Source organism: Diceros bicornis, chromosome 18 (assembly GCF_020826845.1).
Source record: "Diceros bicornis minor isolate mBicDic1 chromosome 18, mDicBic1.mat.cur, whole genome shotgun sequence".
NCBI classification, from domain to species: domain Eukaryota; kingdom Metazoa; phylum Chordata; class Mammalia; order Perissodactyla; family Rhinocerotidae; genus Diceros; species Diceros bicornis.
The window spans coordinates 59,657,367-59,676,419 of record NC_080757.1 but is presented as its reverse complement, the minus strand read 5'-3'; the positions used below and the strand labels follow the sequence as shown (position 1 = coordinate 59,676,419).

Sequence of the window (19,053 nt, the reverse complement as noted above, 5' to 3'; positions counted from 1 at the left end):
TCCTAACCTTCCTCGGATCTCTGCGCCCTGGAGAGTGGGAGGGCCCGAGGAGGCGCGCACCTTGCAGAGGAGAGTGCTCTGGTGAGAGGGGGCCTGCAGGTGCCCTCCCGTGCCGCCTTGCCTTCCGGGGTCGGGAAGGGCGCGCCCCCCCACCGCCTCGTCCCCGCGGCTACTGGGCCTTCCTACGAGCTTGCCAGGCCGCCCGAGGCCCGGAAAATCTAGCCTGAAAGGTGGGCACAGGTGTTCAGCACCGAGATAGCAAAAAGAGCGAAAATTTGGAAGCAACTTTAGTTAAGTAACTTTAACTTATGCCATAAAGGGAAACATTGTCATAACCGATAAAATCGGCTACTGTGAAAATGTTAAATGACATTACCAGGAACTTTTCATACAAGGAGAAAATGCTTATGTTAAGATGAGCAAGGCTTTCAAAGTGAAATAGAAGGGCTGAGCACACAGCGTGATCTTGTCAAGAGGAAGGCATGCACAGAAAAGACTGAAAGCACACGCAGAGGCGCCGCTGGGCTGGGGAACTGAGGGCTTCCTCTGCTTCCTTATGGTTTTTGTATTTCTGAAATGTTTTAGAATAAATATGCCTTTCTCCTATATTCAGAAAAAAAATTTATTTTTCTGCTGAAAAGTTTGAAAGTGAAATTATTTTGTAGAACGTTTTTCCTTCACACTGCAGAGAAGCCACAAGGTAACAGGTGCTCAGGGATCAGGGGTGTGGAGAAGGAGCACTCAGGTGGGCAGTGAAGGCTGGACAAGTGGGCAGACATGGGACATGGCCGGCATTCACACACATGAAGGTCTTATTTCAGTCTCCTTAGGCCTCTATAAACATGGCCCCTGGCTTCAATCCCCTTGGACTTTCTCCTGCGGGCTGTGAATCTGGGAGTGGGGGCAGGAGAAGGGAACTGAGTTTCCTGGGGGCGGGGTGTGGGGGGCAAACTGTGGATGAGAAGATGGGTTGCGGGTTCTCAGATGCGCCCTAGTAGAGGCGCTGAGGGATGGGCGCCATCATACCCCTGCTTTCTGTGGAGTCCATTCTCCTTTACTCACCCTGCAAGATTCTGAACTGGTACCAGCACACGCTTATGAGGAAACACAGTTCCCTTCTGACCACTCTCATGTGCAGAAATGGGAGCCTCCACAAACGCCAGCTTGACTTGGACAAGTGAGTCCCAGGTGGGAACACAGGTCTGTGTTCACGGTCACTGCCTTTGCAAACGGAAGACTCACCAAAATGCAACTGCGAACATTGGGATTTGACTTGGTTTAAACTACTAAGTGGCTGAAAAAAATTTCCTACAGTGCTGGCCTATCTATTTCTCTTAAATGGTGTCATCTCTGAGGGTAGACATGGCTTTCAGTGACCCAGAAAGATTCTAAGTCCCTGATAATACACAAAATTCTAATCTCTTCCTGGGGGGCCGGCCTGGGAAGGTGGGGTCCAGGCTGTTCTCTAGGAGGAGCCCGGTGACTCGAGCTTGTTGGCGACCATCTGGCTGACCTTGAGCAGGGCCTCCTGGAACTGGGGGTACTCGTCCTTCACGTGGTCAAGGATGGTGCTGATGATGGCCAGCCGGTCCTCCAGGCGCCTGCGCTCTGCCAGCAGTGACTGCTTGGAGCGGAACAGGAACACATACCTGCCGTCCTTCACAGCCTGGAGGTGCTTGAGGCGCGTCTGCAGGGCCACGAGCTGGGAAAGGTTCTTGGGTGGGACAAGAGACCCTGGGTCAGGCTGTGCAGATTAAAAAGAGGACACTCACTGGTCCCCACACAAACGGCCTCAAGGATGTGCCGGAGGAGAGTTACACGGGAAAGGGAACCGCTGCAGGTGTTGAGTCTCCACGTCCAGGGGGAGAGGCTGACACACACTGGGCAGAGGCTTTCCCTTCGTCCATTGTCTGAGAGACACTGGACTCCTGCCACGTGCCAGGCCCAGTGCTGGACGCGCCCCTGCCTTACCTCCCCATCTCACTGATAAGGCCCAGGCCCTGCCGATCCTGTTTGACCCTCCTCTTCTGCTCCCACCACATCCAGTCTAGCCGGAAATCCCACTGGGGCGACTTGGAAGTTATATGCAGAATCCGATGGCTTCTCACTAGCCTCACAGCTACTGCCCTGGTCCATGCATCACTGTCCTCCTTAAGTACTGTGATGGCCTCAAATAGGCCTCCCATGTCCACCCTTGACCCTTCCATTCCACACTCAACCTCAGAGCCAGAGTGATCCTGCTGAACCCAAGTCACTGCTCAGCCCCAAACCCCTCCACTATCTTCCTACCTCCCCGAGAAAAAAGCCTAAAGTCATCATCGTTGCCCCCCTAAGGCTGTGCACAGCCCGACAGGGCCCTCTCTGCCCTCGAGGTCCAGCCTGCTGGCCTCTGGCTGGCCCTTGGGCAGTCTCAAGCTCCTGCTTTACCCAGCTGTTCCCTCTACCTGGGGTGGCTTGATCTGGCACCTCCTGCAAGCCTTGATTCAAATGTCGTTTTCTCCGTGCAGCCTTCTTGGACCACCTGACTTAAAAGTGCCATGCCCCATTCCACCCTGATGCCCCTTCTCTGCTATTTTTCTCCAGAGTATTTATCACCATCTAACACATGGTATCTTTTGTCTTATGTATTTTGCTTATTATCGGTCCACCCGCCCCCAGAATGTAACCTCTGGGAGGGCAGGGATGTTGTCTTTTCCATTCTTCTCTGTAGCCCTAGCACCCAGACCAGTGCCCAGCCCGTAGAGGACACGGGAGAAATATTAGATGAACGAATGATCACAAAGCAGTTGGTAGTGCTGCGATCAGCCTGGGCTTAACCGGATCAGGAGGAGGCCTTTCCTGAGAACGCACAGAACTGCTGCTGCCGGGGCAGACTCCACTGCTGGGTTCTTGTGGCCCAGGGGACTTGCCTACCTGTCGCTTAAGGGCCACGAGCCGGTCCAGGTCAGCTTCTATATCATCCACACGGGACTGCATCGCTGATAGCTGTTCCTGCTTCTCCAGGAGGGAGTTGCTCACACAGTTTTGAGTTTCTTCCAATTCCAAGGTAACTTTGGTGCACTCCTCAGTGGCCTAAGAGACAGGATCATCCTGGGAGGCTGCCTACTGGTTATTTAGCGGACAGAGACAAGTCAGGCTGGAAGGACCTGGCAAGAACCTTCTATGCACGCAGTCTGAGAGGATTCCCAGAGAGGACGAAGATAGTCCCTGCCTTTGGGAACTGTGACCTGGAGGGGTGGGGAGTCCCAGTGGGATGCCAGGGCCACACTGCAGACTGCTACCCGAGGGTAGGCGTGGCTTGGACAAAGACCTGGGGGGCCTGAGAGTCCTGGGGGGGGTCCTCCTCATATAGTGGGTCTGTCTGCAAGGGCATGAGGACCAAGGGCAGCTGGGCAGCTGTGTGCCAAGGGTAGGGGAAGACACCTGAGGCAGAGGCTGAGGCCGTGTGAGGCGGAGACGTGGGCTGGAGAGCATGAGAAAGAGGATGGTGGGAGTGGAGGTGGCCGGCAGTGGGGTGGGGGCCCCTCTGCAGAGTCACAGACCCAGTGCTTCAGGAAGCATCTGCAGCAGGGTGGGACAGAGGAGGCTGGGCTCCATGACTGGCGGGGAGCGGGTGGGTGGCGGGGTGGTTCTCAGGGGAGCAGCACAACTAGGAGAAAGAGAAATCTGGTAGCATTTGGCAGCTGGTGGGGTCCGGTGGATGGCTGAAGTAGAAGAGACAAAAGTGACTCTTGGGGTCGAGCTGGAGAATTTGTGATGGGGCTGGCAGGGATGGGAAAAAGGGCCAGTTTGTGCACAAACGGTGGAGGTCATGTTGGGCATGGGGCATGGGGGTGTGTGTGGCAGGAGGACTTGGGTGCAACTGTCCTGTTGCTGGGAGCAGGATGTGGGGTCAGGGGTGTCGGGTGGGGGAGGCGGGGCCCTCAGTGGAGGAGGGGCAGAGGAGGCCCCGGGGAGCCAGGAGGAGTGGAGAAGAATGGACGTCAAGAGCGGCCAATGTGGCAGAGAAGACTGGCAGACAAGGACTGAGAGAAGGCCACTCTGCCACCTCCAGGAACTTCCAAAGGAACAGCGGGGTCGAATCCGCCATTTTGGGCTAATCTTTCCTCACACAGGCTCACAGACTGAAGGGGCTATTCCAACACTCTCCATTTAATCCTCTGGATGACTCTGCACAGTGAGGACCCATTTCACAGGTCAGTAAGCCAAGGCACAGAGCACTCTGAGGCTGGGTTCTGTCTAATATAACCCTTCGCCTATTTGGGAGGGGGTTACTGCTCACATTTCTACTCGGCAGACCAGGAAAGGCCGGCTTAGAAAGCTTCCACACGTGCCCAAGGCCACACCGCTGGTCAGCGGGGGCTGAGGGGAGTCTGAGCCCAGAACCAGGCCTGGTGATCACTAAGGGAGTGGGCACTGGATCAGGACCAGCTTGTCCCCTCCCAGGGCATGGCACACACCACATGCTTGGTCAGTGTGGCCTGGTGGACAGGGATGTGGGCTCGAGTGGGTGCCCTCCGAGCTCCCATCAGCCCGTCCCCAGCAGCCCCTCAGGGTCAGTGACGCCAGGGCTCACGTCCTTCACCAACACTCCATGCTTCCCTGACATTTCTTTTAAGCAGAGAGGAGCTGAAATACGGCTGCCTCCGGCCCTAAGCTGCACCCTCCCTGTGTGGATCTTCTGTAGAAGAAGATAGTCCCGTGAAGGGCCCTGTTATGGCAGCATGTCAGGGGTACTCGGCAAGCACCTCTGGCAGCCACTGCGTCTGTACCCAGAACCAGCACACGGGCTGTGGGGCTCAGGCCCAGAGGATGCAGTGGCTTCTGTCTCCAGCGCAAGAGAAATCTGGCTTGTCTGGTTCCAAAGCCAGGCTTATTCCATCCCCCTGGCCCCCGACACTGTCACTTCTCTGTCTCGTAAAACAGATCCACACAGCAGCTCTGACTGCAGCTCTGAGAATGAGGGGCAGAAGAAGAGGCGGTGATGCGAATGGGGTGGGGAGGGACCGCTGAGAAGCCGGCTGGAAGGACAGAGTGAAGTCACAGCCCAGGGGGAGGCTGGTACACCAGCAGGACAGCCCTGGCCAGCGATGCCTGGGACACCTGCCAGTGGGGCTGGTGACACGCTGACCACGTGCAAGAGGGACAGAGGTGGACGCCAGCCTGTGGCCAGGCGGTCCATGGCATGTTCCCTCCCTTGTCACATGGCTCCCCTACCTTGTGAATGTCCCTGATCTTTCGTCGCAGCTCCATCTGCTTGTGGTGGAAGTCTGTCCGGGTGAGCAACTTCCTGTCCATCTTGCACTGCCCCTCGGCCCGGCTCGCAATGGTCTCTCTCCGGGCGACAGCCAGCTCCATGTCGCGGATCATCTTCTCCTGCTGCTTCAGCAGCTGCCCATGCTTGACCTGGGGACACAGGCAGAGGGGCCGGGGTGGGAGGCCACGACACAGCTGCGCAGGAGAGTGGCCAGTGCCGCCTCCCACTACACCCACTGAACCGTGATGCCGCCGGAAGAGAAGGAACCTGGGGGCATCGTCAGCTGGTCAGGGTGATCTTCAAGTCCATCTAAAAAATGCACAGCCACACAGGCAAACACAGAAACCGTGAGAGACCAGGGGAGGACTATACGCAGCCCGGGATCGGATCCTGGGCCAGAAACAGGACGTTAGCCAAAGACACGGGGAACGCCGGTTAGAGTCTGTAGTTTGGTTAACTGTATTGTACCAAGGTTAATTTCTTAGTTGGGACAAATGTGCTGTGGTTTTGTGAGGTGGTGATGAGAAGGGTCTGTGGGACCTGAGGCTGGGGACTGGGTTGTAGTGGGAGATGCACTTGTAAGGGGCACGAGGGAGCTTTCTGGAGTGGTAGAGGGTTCTAGGCCTTGATCGTGGTGGTGGCATACGTGTGTACTTGTGTCAAAAGTCATCAAACTGGACATTTAAAATAAGTACATGTATTGTGTGTAAGTTATGCTACAATAAAGTCGATTTAAAATAAAAAAAGGATAAACAGGCCAGAATCCCCAAGTTACATGAAGAATGGTGGTGGGAGACCTACCCACCCAGGTTTAAAGTGGACCATAGAGTGACAGTAACCAAACGCTCTGCACCGGCGCAAGCCTTGACAGAGTGACCGTTGCAGCAGAGCAGGGAGAGCAGGATGAGTGTGGGATGAGGGTGGCAGGGGACGGGGATGGCAGGAGACGTGGACGGCAGGGGATGTGGGGAGCTGCTGTCATCAATGTGGTGTTCGGTTCAGTGAGAAAGCACAGATTATTTGATACCTGCTGTCGGCATCACTCACTCCCCAGCTGAGAGAAAACAGAGATGGACCCCTATTTCATACCATAACCCAAAATAAATTCCAGGTGGATTCAAGATCTAAATATGTGCAAACATTGGAAAAGAACTCAGGAATATATTTGTGTAACTTCAAGCTAGGGGGACCTTCTTGAGCAATACAGGAAACCCAGAAGCTGTAAAGAAAAAGACTGATCTATTACACAACTAAACATAAAAACATTCTGACTGGTAAAAAAAACACCCTGAACAAAGCGGAAAGGCAAACAGTAGACTAGAGAGAATGTTTGAAATCGGTATTAAAGACAGGGGTTAGTAACCCCAATACACAAAGAGCTCCTAAAAATTGTTAAGAAATAAGAAAATAGCCTAATAGGAAGATCAGCCAAAGACATGAACAGGCATCCTCTGGGTGAGGAATTGCAAACTCCAGCGCACACACACAGACACACACACAAACACACACACACACGCATGCACACACGGGCACATGCTTGTGCTCAATCTCCCACAAGTGCATCTCCCGCTAGAACCCAGTCCCCAGCCTCAGGTCCCACAGACCCTTCTCGTCACCACCTCACAAAACCACAGCACATTTGTCCCAACTAAGAAATTAACCTTGGTACAATACAGTTAACCAAACTACAGACTCTAACCGGCGTTCCCCGTGTCTTTGGCTCACGTCCTGTTTCTGGCCCAGGATCCGATCCCGGGCTGCGCATAGTCCTCCCCTGGTCTCTCACGGTTTCTGTGTTTGCCTGTGTGGCTGTGCATTTTTTAGATGGACTTGAAGATCATCCTGACCAGCTGACGATGCCCCCAGGTTCCTTTTCCTCTGGCGGCATCACGCTGGTTAGCCAGCAACACAAACCCACACAACATTGAGAAACCTCTTTTCACACGTGGATTGTCAGATATGATAAAGTCTGATAAACAAATGAGTTTAGCAAAATCACAGAAACAAAGCCAATATACAAAAGTCATATTTCTGTATACTAACCACGAGCAATTGGAAATTGAAAAATTAAAAAGTACCATTTACAACAGCACCAGAAAACATGAAATACTTAGGTATAAATTTAACAAAACATGTGCAAGACATGGATGCTGAAGACTAAAAACACTGACGAGGGAAATCAAACGAGCTGATACATGGAGAGATATATGGTGCTCATGGATTGGGAAACTCAACAAGGTTAAAATGTCAATTCTCTCTAAACTGATCTATAGATTCAGTGCAATCCCAGTCATGATCCCAGCAGGAATTTTTGTAGAATCAACCAGCTGATTCTCAAATTTTTATGGAAAGGCAAAAGATATAGAATAGACAAAACAATTGTGAAAAAGAACAATGTTGGAGGAACCACATAAGTATAGAGCTACAGAAATCAAGACAGCGTGGAACTGGGGAAAAGACGGGCACAGAGTGGAACACAGCAGACAGCCCAGAAGCAGATCCACGCAATGTGTCTACTGACTTCAACAAGGGAGCGAAGGCAAGTCAGTGGAGAAAGGACAGTCTTTCAACAAAGGGGACTGAAACAATGGGACATCCAAACTGTGAGAAAATTAACCTTGATCCACAACTTGCAACATATACAAAAATTAACCCAAAATACATCATGGACCTTAATGGGAAAATCTAAAAGTACAAAGCTTCTAGAAGAAAACATAAGAGAAAATCTTTGTGACCTTGGGATAGGCAAAGATTTCTTAGATGGACTACCACAACGATCCGTTAAAGAACAGATTGGGTAATTGGACTTCCCCAATACGATGAATCTCAACCGCACAGTGTAAGTGAGAAAAGCCGGACTCAGTGCTTCATGCTGTATGATCCATTTATGTGACATCCATTTTGGAAAAGCCAGAACTTTGGGAACAGAAACGGATTGGTATTGTCAGGGACCTGGGGTGTGGGGAGGGCTGACTACAGAGGGGCACGAGGGAATTTGAGGATGATGGAAATATTTTATATCATGATTGTATGTCTTTGTCAAAACTCACAGGACTGTATGCCACAAAGGGTGAGCTTTTCCTCAGTTAAATACGTCCACTTTAAAAAAAGGCTGGCAGACCAATAACACCCAGAACTGCTGAGGCTGTCGGGACGGAGCCATACTCAAGTACTTTTTGGAAGAGGAATCTGTCCGACTCTAGCACAGTGAAGAAGGTACAAACTCTTCGACCTAGTAATCCTACTTTTGGGAATCTAGCATATAGAAAACAAACAAACAAAAACTAGCAAGTAAGGATATTATTGTAACATTGTTTATAGAGACAAAACAACTGGAAACAGTCTGAACGTCATCAACCTGGGAATGTTTCCATACGTTATGATGTGTCCATGGTACACTCTGTAACTGTTAAAGAATGGGTTAATATCCATATTATTTTTTAAAAAATAAGTTGCTGAGTTATATGCAAAGATCTATTTTTGTTAAGGAAAAAACCACCACCAACTACAGGGGTGGGAGAAGGCAGCTGGTCCCCGTGTGTGGAAGCTCTGAGTGGAGGCTCTGACCTGCCAGCAACATACGTGGCTTCTGTGGTTTGAAAAGTCAGTTAAGTGGAGTGTTTTTAAAACTTATCAGTAGCATATGCAGTTGATCAGAATTCCTCTGAACTCAACAGCCAGAGGGGTTATGATTACAAACGGCATTGTCAAAGTGATGTCACATTTATTTTTATTAACTGCTCTGATTTGTACCCTTAAGGCCCTGAACCTTTGGCTCAATGATAGCCTGTGATTTAATTACCAGCCTTTTTTAAGGTAATGAAATCCAGCTCAAGATGACAGTGGAGAGAAATACATGGCTCCAGGGGAAAAGATGGGTGTGTTCTTTGAACCCATTTATTCAGTGAGACTCTTTTTGGTCCAACAGTGGGATACATCTCATAAATGGGTGGTGAAATTCAGGGGTCACAACCAGCATTTAAAAATATTGGAGTGCCTTGATTGCACAGAGTTAGGATAAAACAGTGGTTTGTGAAATACCGTGCACAGGGCTGTGTGTGTCCTGTAATTATTTTGGTGCAGTGAGGACAAAAGCTGGACAGACCCTGACGTAAGAAGGCGCAAGGGGAACAGCGCGTTTCGCTTGTACTTGGAGTGCAGGTTGCTGTGCTGAAGCGGGTCCCTCCCCAGGCCCTCAGTCCCCCAGGCGCCCCCATGCCGCCCCCTCCCACCCACCTTCATCCTGTGGATCTCGGCCTTCATGGCCCGGATCTCTGTCTGGCCGGTCTCGGAATCCACTGAGGCGCGCATCTCCTTTGCCAGTTGGATTTTTTTCTCCCAAAGCATGATCTGGTGTCTTTAAAGGAAGGAGAGACAGTGTAAAGAGCTGGAGAAATTACGGAGATTTCTCTCTGATGCTTCAGTGAGCTCACGCTCTAAGGACTCACTCCAAGTTGAGAGCCCACAGTGGGTGGTTAACAGTCAGGTCTGAGCAGAAACTGAGCTCAGTGTTCTGTACTCGGGGTGGGCTCAGAGGAGGAGGGTCAGTGTCTGTGATCAGGTGTGATCGGCCACGGGAGACCCTCTGCCTTCCTGTCCATGAAGGATAGCCCTCGTGCGGCAGGTGGTGTATTTAAATGCTCAGGCATGGAGCAAAGGGCTTGATTGTTAAATACGAACAAATGTCCCCCATTCTGGGACCAGGAGGTCAACCAAACCCCTGGGCCTGACATCCTCTCTCAAGTCCCGCCAGCCCACCCAACCCAGGGCAAAGGGAGCTGTCCCACCCTGGAGACCAGAGTGGGCCCAGAGCCTCAGGAGGTTTCTGTGGGGACGGCGCAGCCGGGGGTGGAGGGTAGAGGGTAAATGTGTGGTCCTGCCATTACCTCCCTCCATCCTCCCTCTCCTCTCCACACCCCAGAAGCTATGCTCCCCAAATACAGTGCTCAGGGATGTGGGGTTGAGGGGCAGGTGGGGCTCACAGGCTGGCCCTATAGGCACCCACCACTGCATGGGAAGGCACCTACTGGCATCCTGGGCAGGGGTGGGCGTCTGGTTTGCTGGGGACTGAGGGGGCTGAGGGTGGCAGGAGGGATCTGGACCCACAGACACAGTCACAGCCCAGACCAGCTGCCAGCATTGGCCTCTCCTGCCTGAACATGGTGCCCCCAGCCACATGTGGCTACGGAGCACTTGAACGCTGGTGAGTCCAAATTGAGGTGTGCCGTACGTGTAAAATACACAGCAGATTTCACAGACCGGGGTACAGACAAAAAGAATGTAAATTCAAATTCCAGCGTCCACCAATAAAGTTGGAACACAGCCATACCCATTTGTTTATGTATGGTCCACAGCTGCTTCTGAGCTATGACAGCAGGGTTGAGAGGCTTCGACAGGAACCGTAAGGCTCAGAAAGCCAAAAATATTTACTATCTGGCTCTTTACAGAAAAGGTGTGCCAACCCTTGAAGTAGACAAACCTCTGGCACAAAGAGAGAAAGAGACAGACAGAGAAGGTGGGGGGGGGTGGAGAGAGAGAGAAAGCAAAATATATAACTTTAGGAGGAGCTGAGAAAAGTAAATGTAAGTGACAAAAGCTGACGGAGAAGAAGTAAAAAGCCTGAAGAGGCCAACAGCCTAAAAGCTATTGAAATGCCAGCAAAGACATCTGCCCCTGCTGTGGTCTGAGTGTTTGATGCGTTGGAATCCTTGTGCCCAATGTGGTGGTATTCGGAGGTGGGGCCTTTGGGAGGTGATTAGGTCATGTAGGTGGAGCCCCACGACGAGATTAGTGCCCTCACAGACGGGGACCTCACAGAGCCCCCTCGCCCCTTCCACCATGTGAGGACACAACGAGACGTGTGCAACCCAGACGAGGGCCCTCGCCCGACCACGCTGGCCCCGACCTTGCACTCCCAGCCTCCAGAACTGTGAGCAATAAATGTCTGCTGTGTATAAGCGGCCAGACTGTGGTGTTCTGTTATAGCAGCCCGGACGGGCTACGACACCCTCCAAAGCAGCAGTCCCCGGTGGTTTCATGTGTAGCTTCTACCAAACTTCAGGAGTGGACGAGCCTGTTGTTCCTCGGCCCCTCCCGAGCACGTGATGGCATTCCTGATGCACCTCGGTGCCTGTTCAACTGACGCCACTGGGACGGCAGACCCCACACACGGACGGGGCAAGACAGCCACAGACACATAAAACTGCTTCAGAGGGGAGCATATCGAACAGCCCCGTTTTTGTTAAAAGAAGAAGAAGAAAAAGAAATATACGTATGCAGTCCTCTTCTGGTAAGGGAAGAGAGTTGGAATCGTATGTGACTTTCCCTTTCTATTTCACACACGTTGTTACCGTTTAAAATGCCTACAGTTCGGGATGGATTACTCTTACAACCAGGTACCAGAAAAATAATATAATTTTAAAAAGTTTATCCCAAAGAAAGCCTCTGGATTTCCTGTGATAACTGGTTTGGTGAGAGGGCCGTCCCAGGGCGAGAGACCAGAACCTGCAGTGGTGTCCAGCTGTTCCCCGGGACCCCAGCGTGGGCTCCAGAACCGCTCCCCAGGCAGTGTTAAATGGGCGGTGCAGGCCCACGGGCTCCGCGGGGTGGCAGCATTTAGAATCAGCGCGCCTGACGCGGCACTCACTCTGTCTCCACCAGGCTGTTGAGGGCGGCTGCCTTCTCCTCGCTGAGCTGGTTCAGCTTCTCCTGCATCTCGATGGTCTCCCTCTCAGAGGCCTGCATCGGGAGAGGCGTGGGCAGCCGTGGGCTGGACGCTGGAGGACACGTGTGCCCACGCGCGTGCCCTCCCTCCGTCAGCCCGTGCCCTCAGGGCTGGAGCCAGCATGCCCGACTCAGGCCTCAGGGGACCCGACCTTCAGCGAGCGCAGGAACTCGTTCTCGGTCACCAGGTTGTCCTGCTGCAGCCCCTCGGAGCTGCTGCGGCTCTTGCTCATCAGCACGCTGAGCTTCTTCAGGTCGTTGTCCAGGTCCTTCATGTGGCGCTGGATCTCCTTCTGCTCCTCCTTCTCCTGATCGATCTTGTCTGCAGCAGAGAGCGGGGACGCAGGGGGAGCAGCCCCGGAGGGTCAGGTCCTGGCCAGCGGGGCAGCCACGTGCCCAGAGTACTGAGCAGGGTCTCTCCCCACAGCACCCCTCCTGCCCGCTGTCCTCCTGGGGGCCCCCACCAGAACTGCATCCCTGCCGGGCCAGAGGAGAGGGAAGGGACCTCTTCCTGGCCCCTTCGTTTCCAAAGCCTGACCCTGAATTGAAAGGAATGAAAGCACCCTGGCGTGGACGACAGCAGGTTGGGGGCAGTGACGACGGATGGCAAGCTCCCCTCCCCGGAGCACATGCGAGTTCCTTGTGCTTCGGGGATGTGGTCCTCGCTCAGACACTCAGTCTCCAGGAAAGGTGGGCCCTGCCCCCCTGCCCTGCCCTGGCCGAGCTCAGGGGCCCTAATCTCCAACAGGTGGGTTTGGCCGCCCCTCGAGCACAGCAAGAAGGTGGCAGGACTGATGGGAAGAAATGGCGCGTGATGTGCCCAGGAGGAGTGGGCCCCGGACCACCGGGCAGCATTTCCCGTGGGGCTGCGTGGCCGGGCTGACCTGCTGGATCCCCCGTCAGAGAGCAGGCGGGACCAAGTGGGAGTGGGATGCCTCAGCACGTGGCCGTGGGGCTGATGTGGCCCGGGAAGGGTGTCTGCCTCCCCTCTGGAAACCCTGGCCCATGGAGGCCCCTAGGACCTAGACACAGCCCGGAGCAAGCCAGGGGCTGGGGGATCCCCTGGGGATAGGTTTCTAACTCTCCTCTCTCTGGGAGTACCCCAAAGTCCACGAACTTAACAAATTCAGTAAATCTTCTCAACGCTTCTACTGTGACTGCAAACCGGGCGGCTGGTCAGAGCAACGGCTCATATTTACACAATGTGGTGTGAGCCTTGTTGTGGTTTGCTGTTAAGCCTTCCTGAAAACAAGGCAGGGCGTTCCACCGAGGGACCCCCGCCCTGGGAGGTGTGACCGCCCCCGAGCTGCGGGGTCGCTGCAGACAAACGGAGCGCAGGGCGGCACTTACTCTCTATTCGCAGCTTCTTCTGCTCCAGGATGCGGACCTCCTTCTTGAAGGCGGCCAGGGAGCCCAGCTGCTCCTCGCGCTCCCGCGTGGCCATCACCATCTCCTGCTGCAGGCGCAGCCAGGTGCCCTGCGCCTGCCTCACGCTGCTGTTGTGCTCCTCGATCAGCTTGCTCAGCCTTTTGATTTCCAGCTCCAGGGGCCCCACCTCTTCCCCCTGAAAGGGATGTTCGCCAAAAAGCAAAATGAGCCTCCTTGTTTCAAAGGTCTGCTTTCTTGGCGGGCTGCAGAGGGTTGGGACCCCTGAGCTCATGCATCTGCTCAACGGTGGGGGGATTTACTCAGAGGAGCAGGGTCCCGTCATTGAGTTCTCTCCCCCGAGGGCCCAGGCTGTATGCCCTGGACCTGCTGTGGGAATTACAGGTCACTGGGGGCTCTGAAGCCCCCTCCCCTCCCCCCTACTGGCGTGTCCCCACCATGCCACAGCCTTGTGGGGACAGGGGCAGGGTCGTCGGGGCCTCCATTACCCAAAGGGGCTTGAAAGTTGGCTTTTAACAGCACACTGTCAGGGGTCAGGGTCTTTACTCCCTTAGCATCCATTTGGGGTAGGGCTTTGAGAGGGCTCTCTGGTGTTTGGGGTCTACCTAAGAGTGTGCCCCCAGCTGCCCATCCCACTCTGGGACTTGAAGCCCATGGGGGTCCTTAGGTTACGGGTGACTGGATAACCTATAGGACTTCACGCCTCGAACTCATCAGACTGCCCACTGCCTGTCTTTTTATGGCCTGTGGGCTGTACAAAAACTCAAAAGAAGAATATCTCGTGCCAGGCGCAAGTTATATGGAATTCAAATTTCAGTGCCATAAATAAGGTTTTACTAGACACGGCCACGCCCATCTGTTCACGTATCACCTCTGGCTCCCTTCTCACCACCACGGCAGGGTGAATGGTTACAACAGAGACCGTCTGGCCCGCAACGCCTATAATAGTTACTAACAGGCCCTTGACAGACGAAGGTTTGCCGACCCCTGACTCAGAGCATCCCACACACGCGCCATTTCACTTGTAAAAGGGGAGAAGGAATGACTGTGTTCCATGGGAGCTCATGTCTAAATGTGAGCAGTTCCTGAAATGGCCAGGCGCAAACATCGACCAGAGGCGCCTCCCGGCCCGGGTCCTACCCCCTGCTCAGAAACCATCCGCTCCAGCTGCTTGTTGAAGAAGTTGACGAGGCCTTGCTTTCTCTCGATCAGGATCGTGCGTCTGGAGATTTCGTTCTCGCTGTTGGAGATGAGGTCGTTGACTTTTTTCACTTCCTGGTCCAGCTCAGCCAGCGTCTTCTGATGCATGTCCAGCCTGCAGCTGGCGTTCGTGATGTCCAGGGTGGTCTGAGCGACATCACCATCAATTTTGGAAAGATGTGTCACCTGAATTAACAAGAGGAAACGTGTCTGAACGTTTTTTTCTGGGAGGCTCCATATGAGCCGGCCGGCCTATTGTGTCCTTGAACATCTGGAGAAATTCCACACCGTAATCAGGAGAGGGGCTGTCAGTTTTCTCTCCCTCTCAAGGATCTGTCAAAGGACCTGCCTGTTGGAACTCTAATGGTGATCTCTCACCAAGAAGAAGGATAACATTATTGTTTCTTCTTATGAAACAAACAGTAACAGACGTTGTGGGGAAATGTGAAGATACAGGTGAGGAAAGAAGGGAACATTTTACTCACCCACAATTCTGCCACACGGTTAGCTACCACGCTATCTGGAACCTATCTTTCCTTCCACTCTTTATATAGAAACCCCCTTCCTCCCCCAAAAACACAAAAGCAGGATCACACTTTACATGTAGGTTTGTAAGCTGCTTTTTAATTTGACAAATCTTGTCTTACATTCTTATGTCATATCCTTTTTGATGGTTGTGCAATACTCTATCATATCTGAAACAAGGAAGCAAGTCACGGTTGTCGTTAGGCGTTCCCTCATCCATTCGACAACTGCTAACTGAATGCCTGGCGGCTGCTGCAGGCAGTTGGTATGCTTCAGTGGAGAAAACCAAGATTCCTGCCCTCTTTGAGCTTGCAATCTGTTACCAGTGTTCCTAGTCTAAATAATGCTGTGGCCCACACTTAACAACGATTTCTAATTTGCATTTGTGGGGCAAATGTCCTTACATTTTACTGAAAAGCTGGACACAGTCCTGGAAAGAAAAGATCCCACTGTGGGCTCTGACCTCTGGGTCTTGCCAACCTTGGGTTCTGGAAGCGAGAGCCTCAGCTGGTGGTAGAGCAGCCGAGGGCTCCTCAGGGCCTGCCCGCTGTCCCGAAGGTCTGAGCAGCCCACCCCAACCTCCTCTGCCGGCTCTCAGAAGACAGATTCGCTCGGATCCCTTCCTGCGACAGAGCGTTTATCATAAGGATATTGTGCGAATCAGGAAGGGGGGCAGCGGCGGTCACAGCCACTCAGGCTCACTTTGGGAACCGGGTCCTTTTCCCTGGTTTCTGTGGCTCTGCTCTGACCCTACCAGCCAGCCCCTCGCCCTTTTCTGCCCACACAAAGCCTCAGCTCTCTCATGGCCCATGGCTGCCAGGGTCTCCTCGCCTCCTCTCCCCATGACCCCGGCTGGCTCTGTCTCACATGCACTCTCTGACCAGCCACTGTGAGTGACTTTCCAGGACATCCAACACTCCTAGGTTTTAAAGCCAGACCCTGCCCACTTGGAGCAGAAGCTTCTAACATCTTAAGTCACTCAGCTCCCTAAAGTAATGCTCTGGGGCCCTCTGGCCCCTCTGAGCTCAGCCTATGCCACGCACCCCTTTCTTTGCCAAGACTGAGATTGCCAAGGTCTTCACAGGGGCCCCCACCTTCCTCTCTACCCAGCACTCACTGCCCTGCGGGGGCTTCAGGTCCTAAGTCCCCTTTCAGCCACCAGCCAGACCAGCCAGAACACCGGTCCTTCCCCAGCTCTGCCTCTGGGCTGTTCTTGTTGAGACCACCCTGGCCCCCTCCCGGGACGTCAGTACCGCTCCTGAATCAACTGTCTAGACCCCACCATTGACCATGGCCACCCTCCCTCTGGACCCCAGCTCTGGATGATTCTGTCAATCCACAATCTCTGCTCCTTGTCCCAGAGATGCCCCACCCCGCCTGCCACCAGCCCATGGGGTTTTTGAGCAGTTTGGAAAAAGTGCCCCTTTCAGGAGCTCCACCTGCATGTCAGGGGCAACTGTAATAGATGAATGTTGGCCCAAGACTCTTTACTGCCCTCTGCTGGACATCAGTGGTAGTACATGTGCCACCACTGGGGGTCTGGGGACCCACCTCAGTGGGTAGGTTACTCCACACCCACCATGATCCTCACCTTCTCTAGTGCACCACAGTGCCCCTACTTTTGCTCCCAGCAGGTGGTCTTGCCCTCACTTTCTAGAGAAAGGACCGGTGGGACTCTGCCAGCGTCAGCCAGGACGTCCCAAGGATACCCAGCCATGTGCAGTCTTGGTTCCAGCCCTGTCTCCCAACTTCCTTGGCACAACCAGGCCAGGAGCGAGCTGCCCTCCTCCTGGGTATCCGGAAGGGGTGAGGCGCCTCAGGCTGCCAGCCAGGTGGACAGCGGCCTGGCCCTCCCACGAGGACAAGTGAGCCCCGTCAGTGGGCGGCGGGGCACTTTTGGCTCAGCTGGGCCTCCTCCTGACCACTATCCACCAGGACAACAATGGCGATGGCTGACATTTAGGGAGCACTGCCTCTGGCCCTCCCCAGGCATGAATTTTGGCTTGAATTTTAATAAAAATTGCTTGGATTTTAATAAACAGTTAGATTTAATCCTCCAACACCTGTGAGGTGTCTCGTACCAGGGAAGAAAGTGAAGGCAGAGGCCTAGATCACACGGGAACAGGACTCATGCTCTTCACCTAAGGCCAGGAGGGGCCCTGGCTCCCCCTCATCTCCCACCCCTCAGAAGGGCCTGGGTTGGAGTCACACAGGTGGAACCTTCTGGCGGGGCTGAAAACCAAGGAAATGTGTTCAGGTGATTGCTGCTACATGAATTCGGAAGGTTGGACGGGACCCGCCTCTCCTCCTGAGTCTTAGGTGGGGAGCCAGGGGCAAGCCCTCTGCCAGGATGTGCCCTCAGCCTGGTGCAGGCTGTGGTGGCCTCCGTGGGGTCCTCCAAAGGGGCCTGCTGAGGCAGAGGACTCCAACGGGGGTCACACCATGGGAAGAGGCAAAGAAGAAACAATTCAAGTAAGGAATTGCTTTCTGAGGACACAGGGACCCCCACCACAGCACAGAGTAAAGCAAGACCCTTGGGAGAGCAAGAGAGAGCTCACTGTGGGGGTCCCCAGGCCAGGAAGCTCAAATCACACTCAAGGACCCCAAGGCCAAACCTTGGCGAGCAGAGGCTCCATAATCCATTGAAAACACTTCTACCCTTCGACCCAGGGCTTCTGCTGCAGCAATTTATCCTCATACATGTGGACAAAGATGTACGAGCAAGCATGGTCAGTGCTGAGTTATTTACAATATTTAAAACCTAGAACCACCTGAAGGGTCTAACGAGAGAATCGTTAAACAACATACATACATTCATATGATGCAATGTTATGTAGAAACAAAAATGTAGGTTTTTGAAGACTATTTAATGGAAAGTGTTATGTTCAATATGGCCAATAAAGCAAAATAAAACACTATATACATAGTGAAAAATTCTTCAACTCCCACACATCATTTGTACACTTTTCTCTCTGTGTCATATTTCAGTAAAATTAATGAAAAATGGATTAGAATGAACTTAAAAACTGATATATAACGAGTCCTATGTTGTTTAAGGTGTGCGTGCACGTGTGTGTCTGCATGAGTGCGTGCACATTAGTGTGTTTGTATGTGTGAGTGCGTGTGCACATGAGTGTGTTTGCTAAGGTGTGTGCACGGGGACGTGGATATACAAGTGTGTTTGTGTGTGTGCATGTGTTTGTTGGCATGTGTGAGTATGAGCATGTGCATTTAGAAAAATCTCCAGAAGGAAATGTACCAAAATTTTAGAAGAGATTATCTCTGGATAGTGGGATTATAGCTGCCTTATTTTCTTCTTTATTTCCTTTCTGTATTTCAGGTTTTCTACATGAAAATGCATTGCTTTTACTAGAAAAAATGAAAAGCGGGCCGGCCCGGTGGCGCAAGCGGTTAAGTGCGCGCGCTCCGCTGCAGCGGCCCGGGGTTCGCCGGTTCGGATCCCGGGTGCGCACCGAGGCACTGCTTGTCAAGCCATGCTGTGCCGGTGTCTCATATAAAGTGGAGGAAGATGGGCACGGTGTTAGCCCAGGGCCAGTCTTCCTTAGCAAAAAAAGAGGAGGATTGGCAGATGTTAGCACAGGGCTGATCTCCTCACAAAACAAACAAACAAACAAAAACAATGAAAAGCAACTAGACACGCTGAGGCCCCCTCGCTCACACTGATTCCGCTGTGTGTGGTCTGTTCCCTCCGAGTGCCGCCTCCCCGCGCCCGCTGTCCCTCGCGGCTGCAGTGCGAGGTGGTGGCATACCAGGTTGGTCTTCTCCTTCTGGACCTTCAGGATGAGCTGGTGGAAGTACTTGGTCATCTTGTTGGAGGTTGTGTGCTCCTGCAGCTTCTCCACAATGGAGGTGTCCATCTGCCTCCTCAGCTCCAGCTCCTGCTGGGTGGTCTGGTGGAGGGTCTGCAACTCACTCATGGCCGCCGCGCATTCCTGGAAAGG

General features: G+C 53.2%; 1 protein-coding gene across 1 annotated transcript in view; it reads right to left on the bottom strand.

The window, feature by feature from the left end:
• Nucleotides 1–638: 638 nt before the first annotated feature.
• The window catches only part of CCDC40 (coiled-coil domain containing 40), a 49,183-nt gene continuing 30,768 nt past the window's right edge, over nucleotides 639–19,053 (bottom strand). The window contains exons 13-21 of the mRNA XM_058562068.1: nucleotides 18,862–19,044; nucleotides 14,507–14,752; nucleotides 13,331–13,544; nucleotides 12,133–12,302; nucleotides 11,904–11,995; nucleotides 9,494–9,614; nucleotides 5,218–5,406; nucleotides 2,914–3,072; nucleotides 639–1,714 (exon numbers count right to left, since the gene is read on the bottom strand). Coding sequence (XP_058418051.1) covers nucleotides 1,466–1,714; nucleotides 2,914–3,072; nucleotides 5,218–5,406; nucleotides 9,494–9,614; nucleotides 11,904–11,995; nucleotides 12,133–12,302; nucleotides 13,331–13,544; nucleotides 14,507–14,752; nucleotides 18,862–19,044 — 1,623 coding nt within the window. The 3' untranslated portion in view covers nucleotides 639–1,465. The remainder of the gene's footprint in view (nucleotides 1,715–2,913; nucleotides 3,073–5,217; nucleotides 5,407–9,493; nucleotides 9,615–11,903; nucleotides 11,996–12,132; nucleotides 12,303–13,330; nucleotides 13,545–14,506; nucleotides 14,753–18,861; nucleotides 19,045–19,053) is intronic.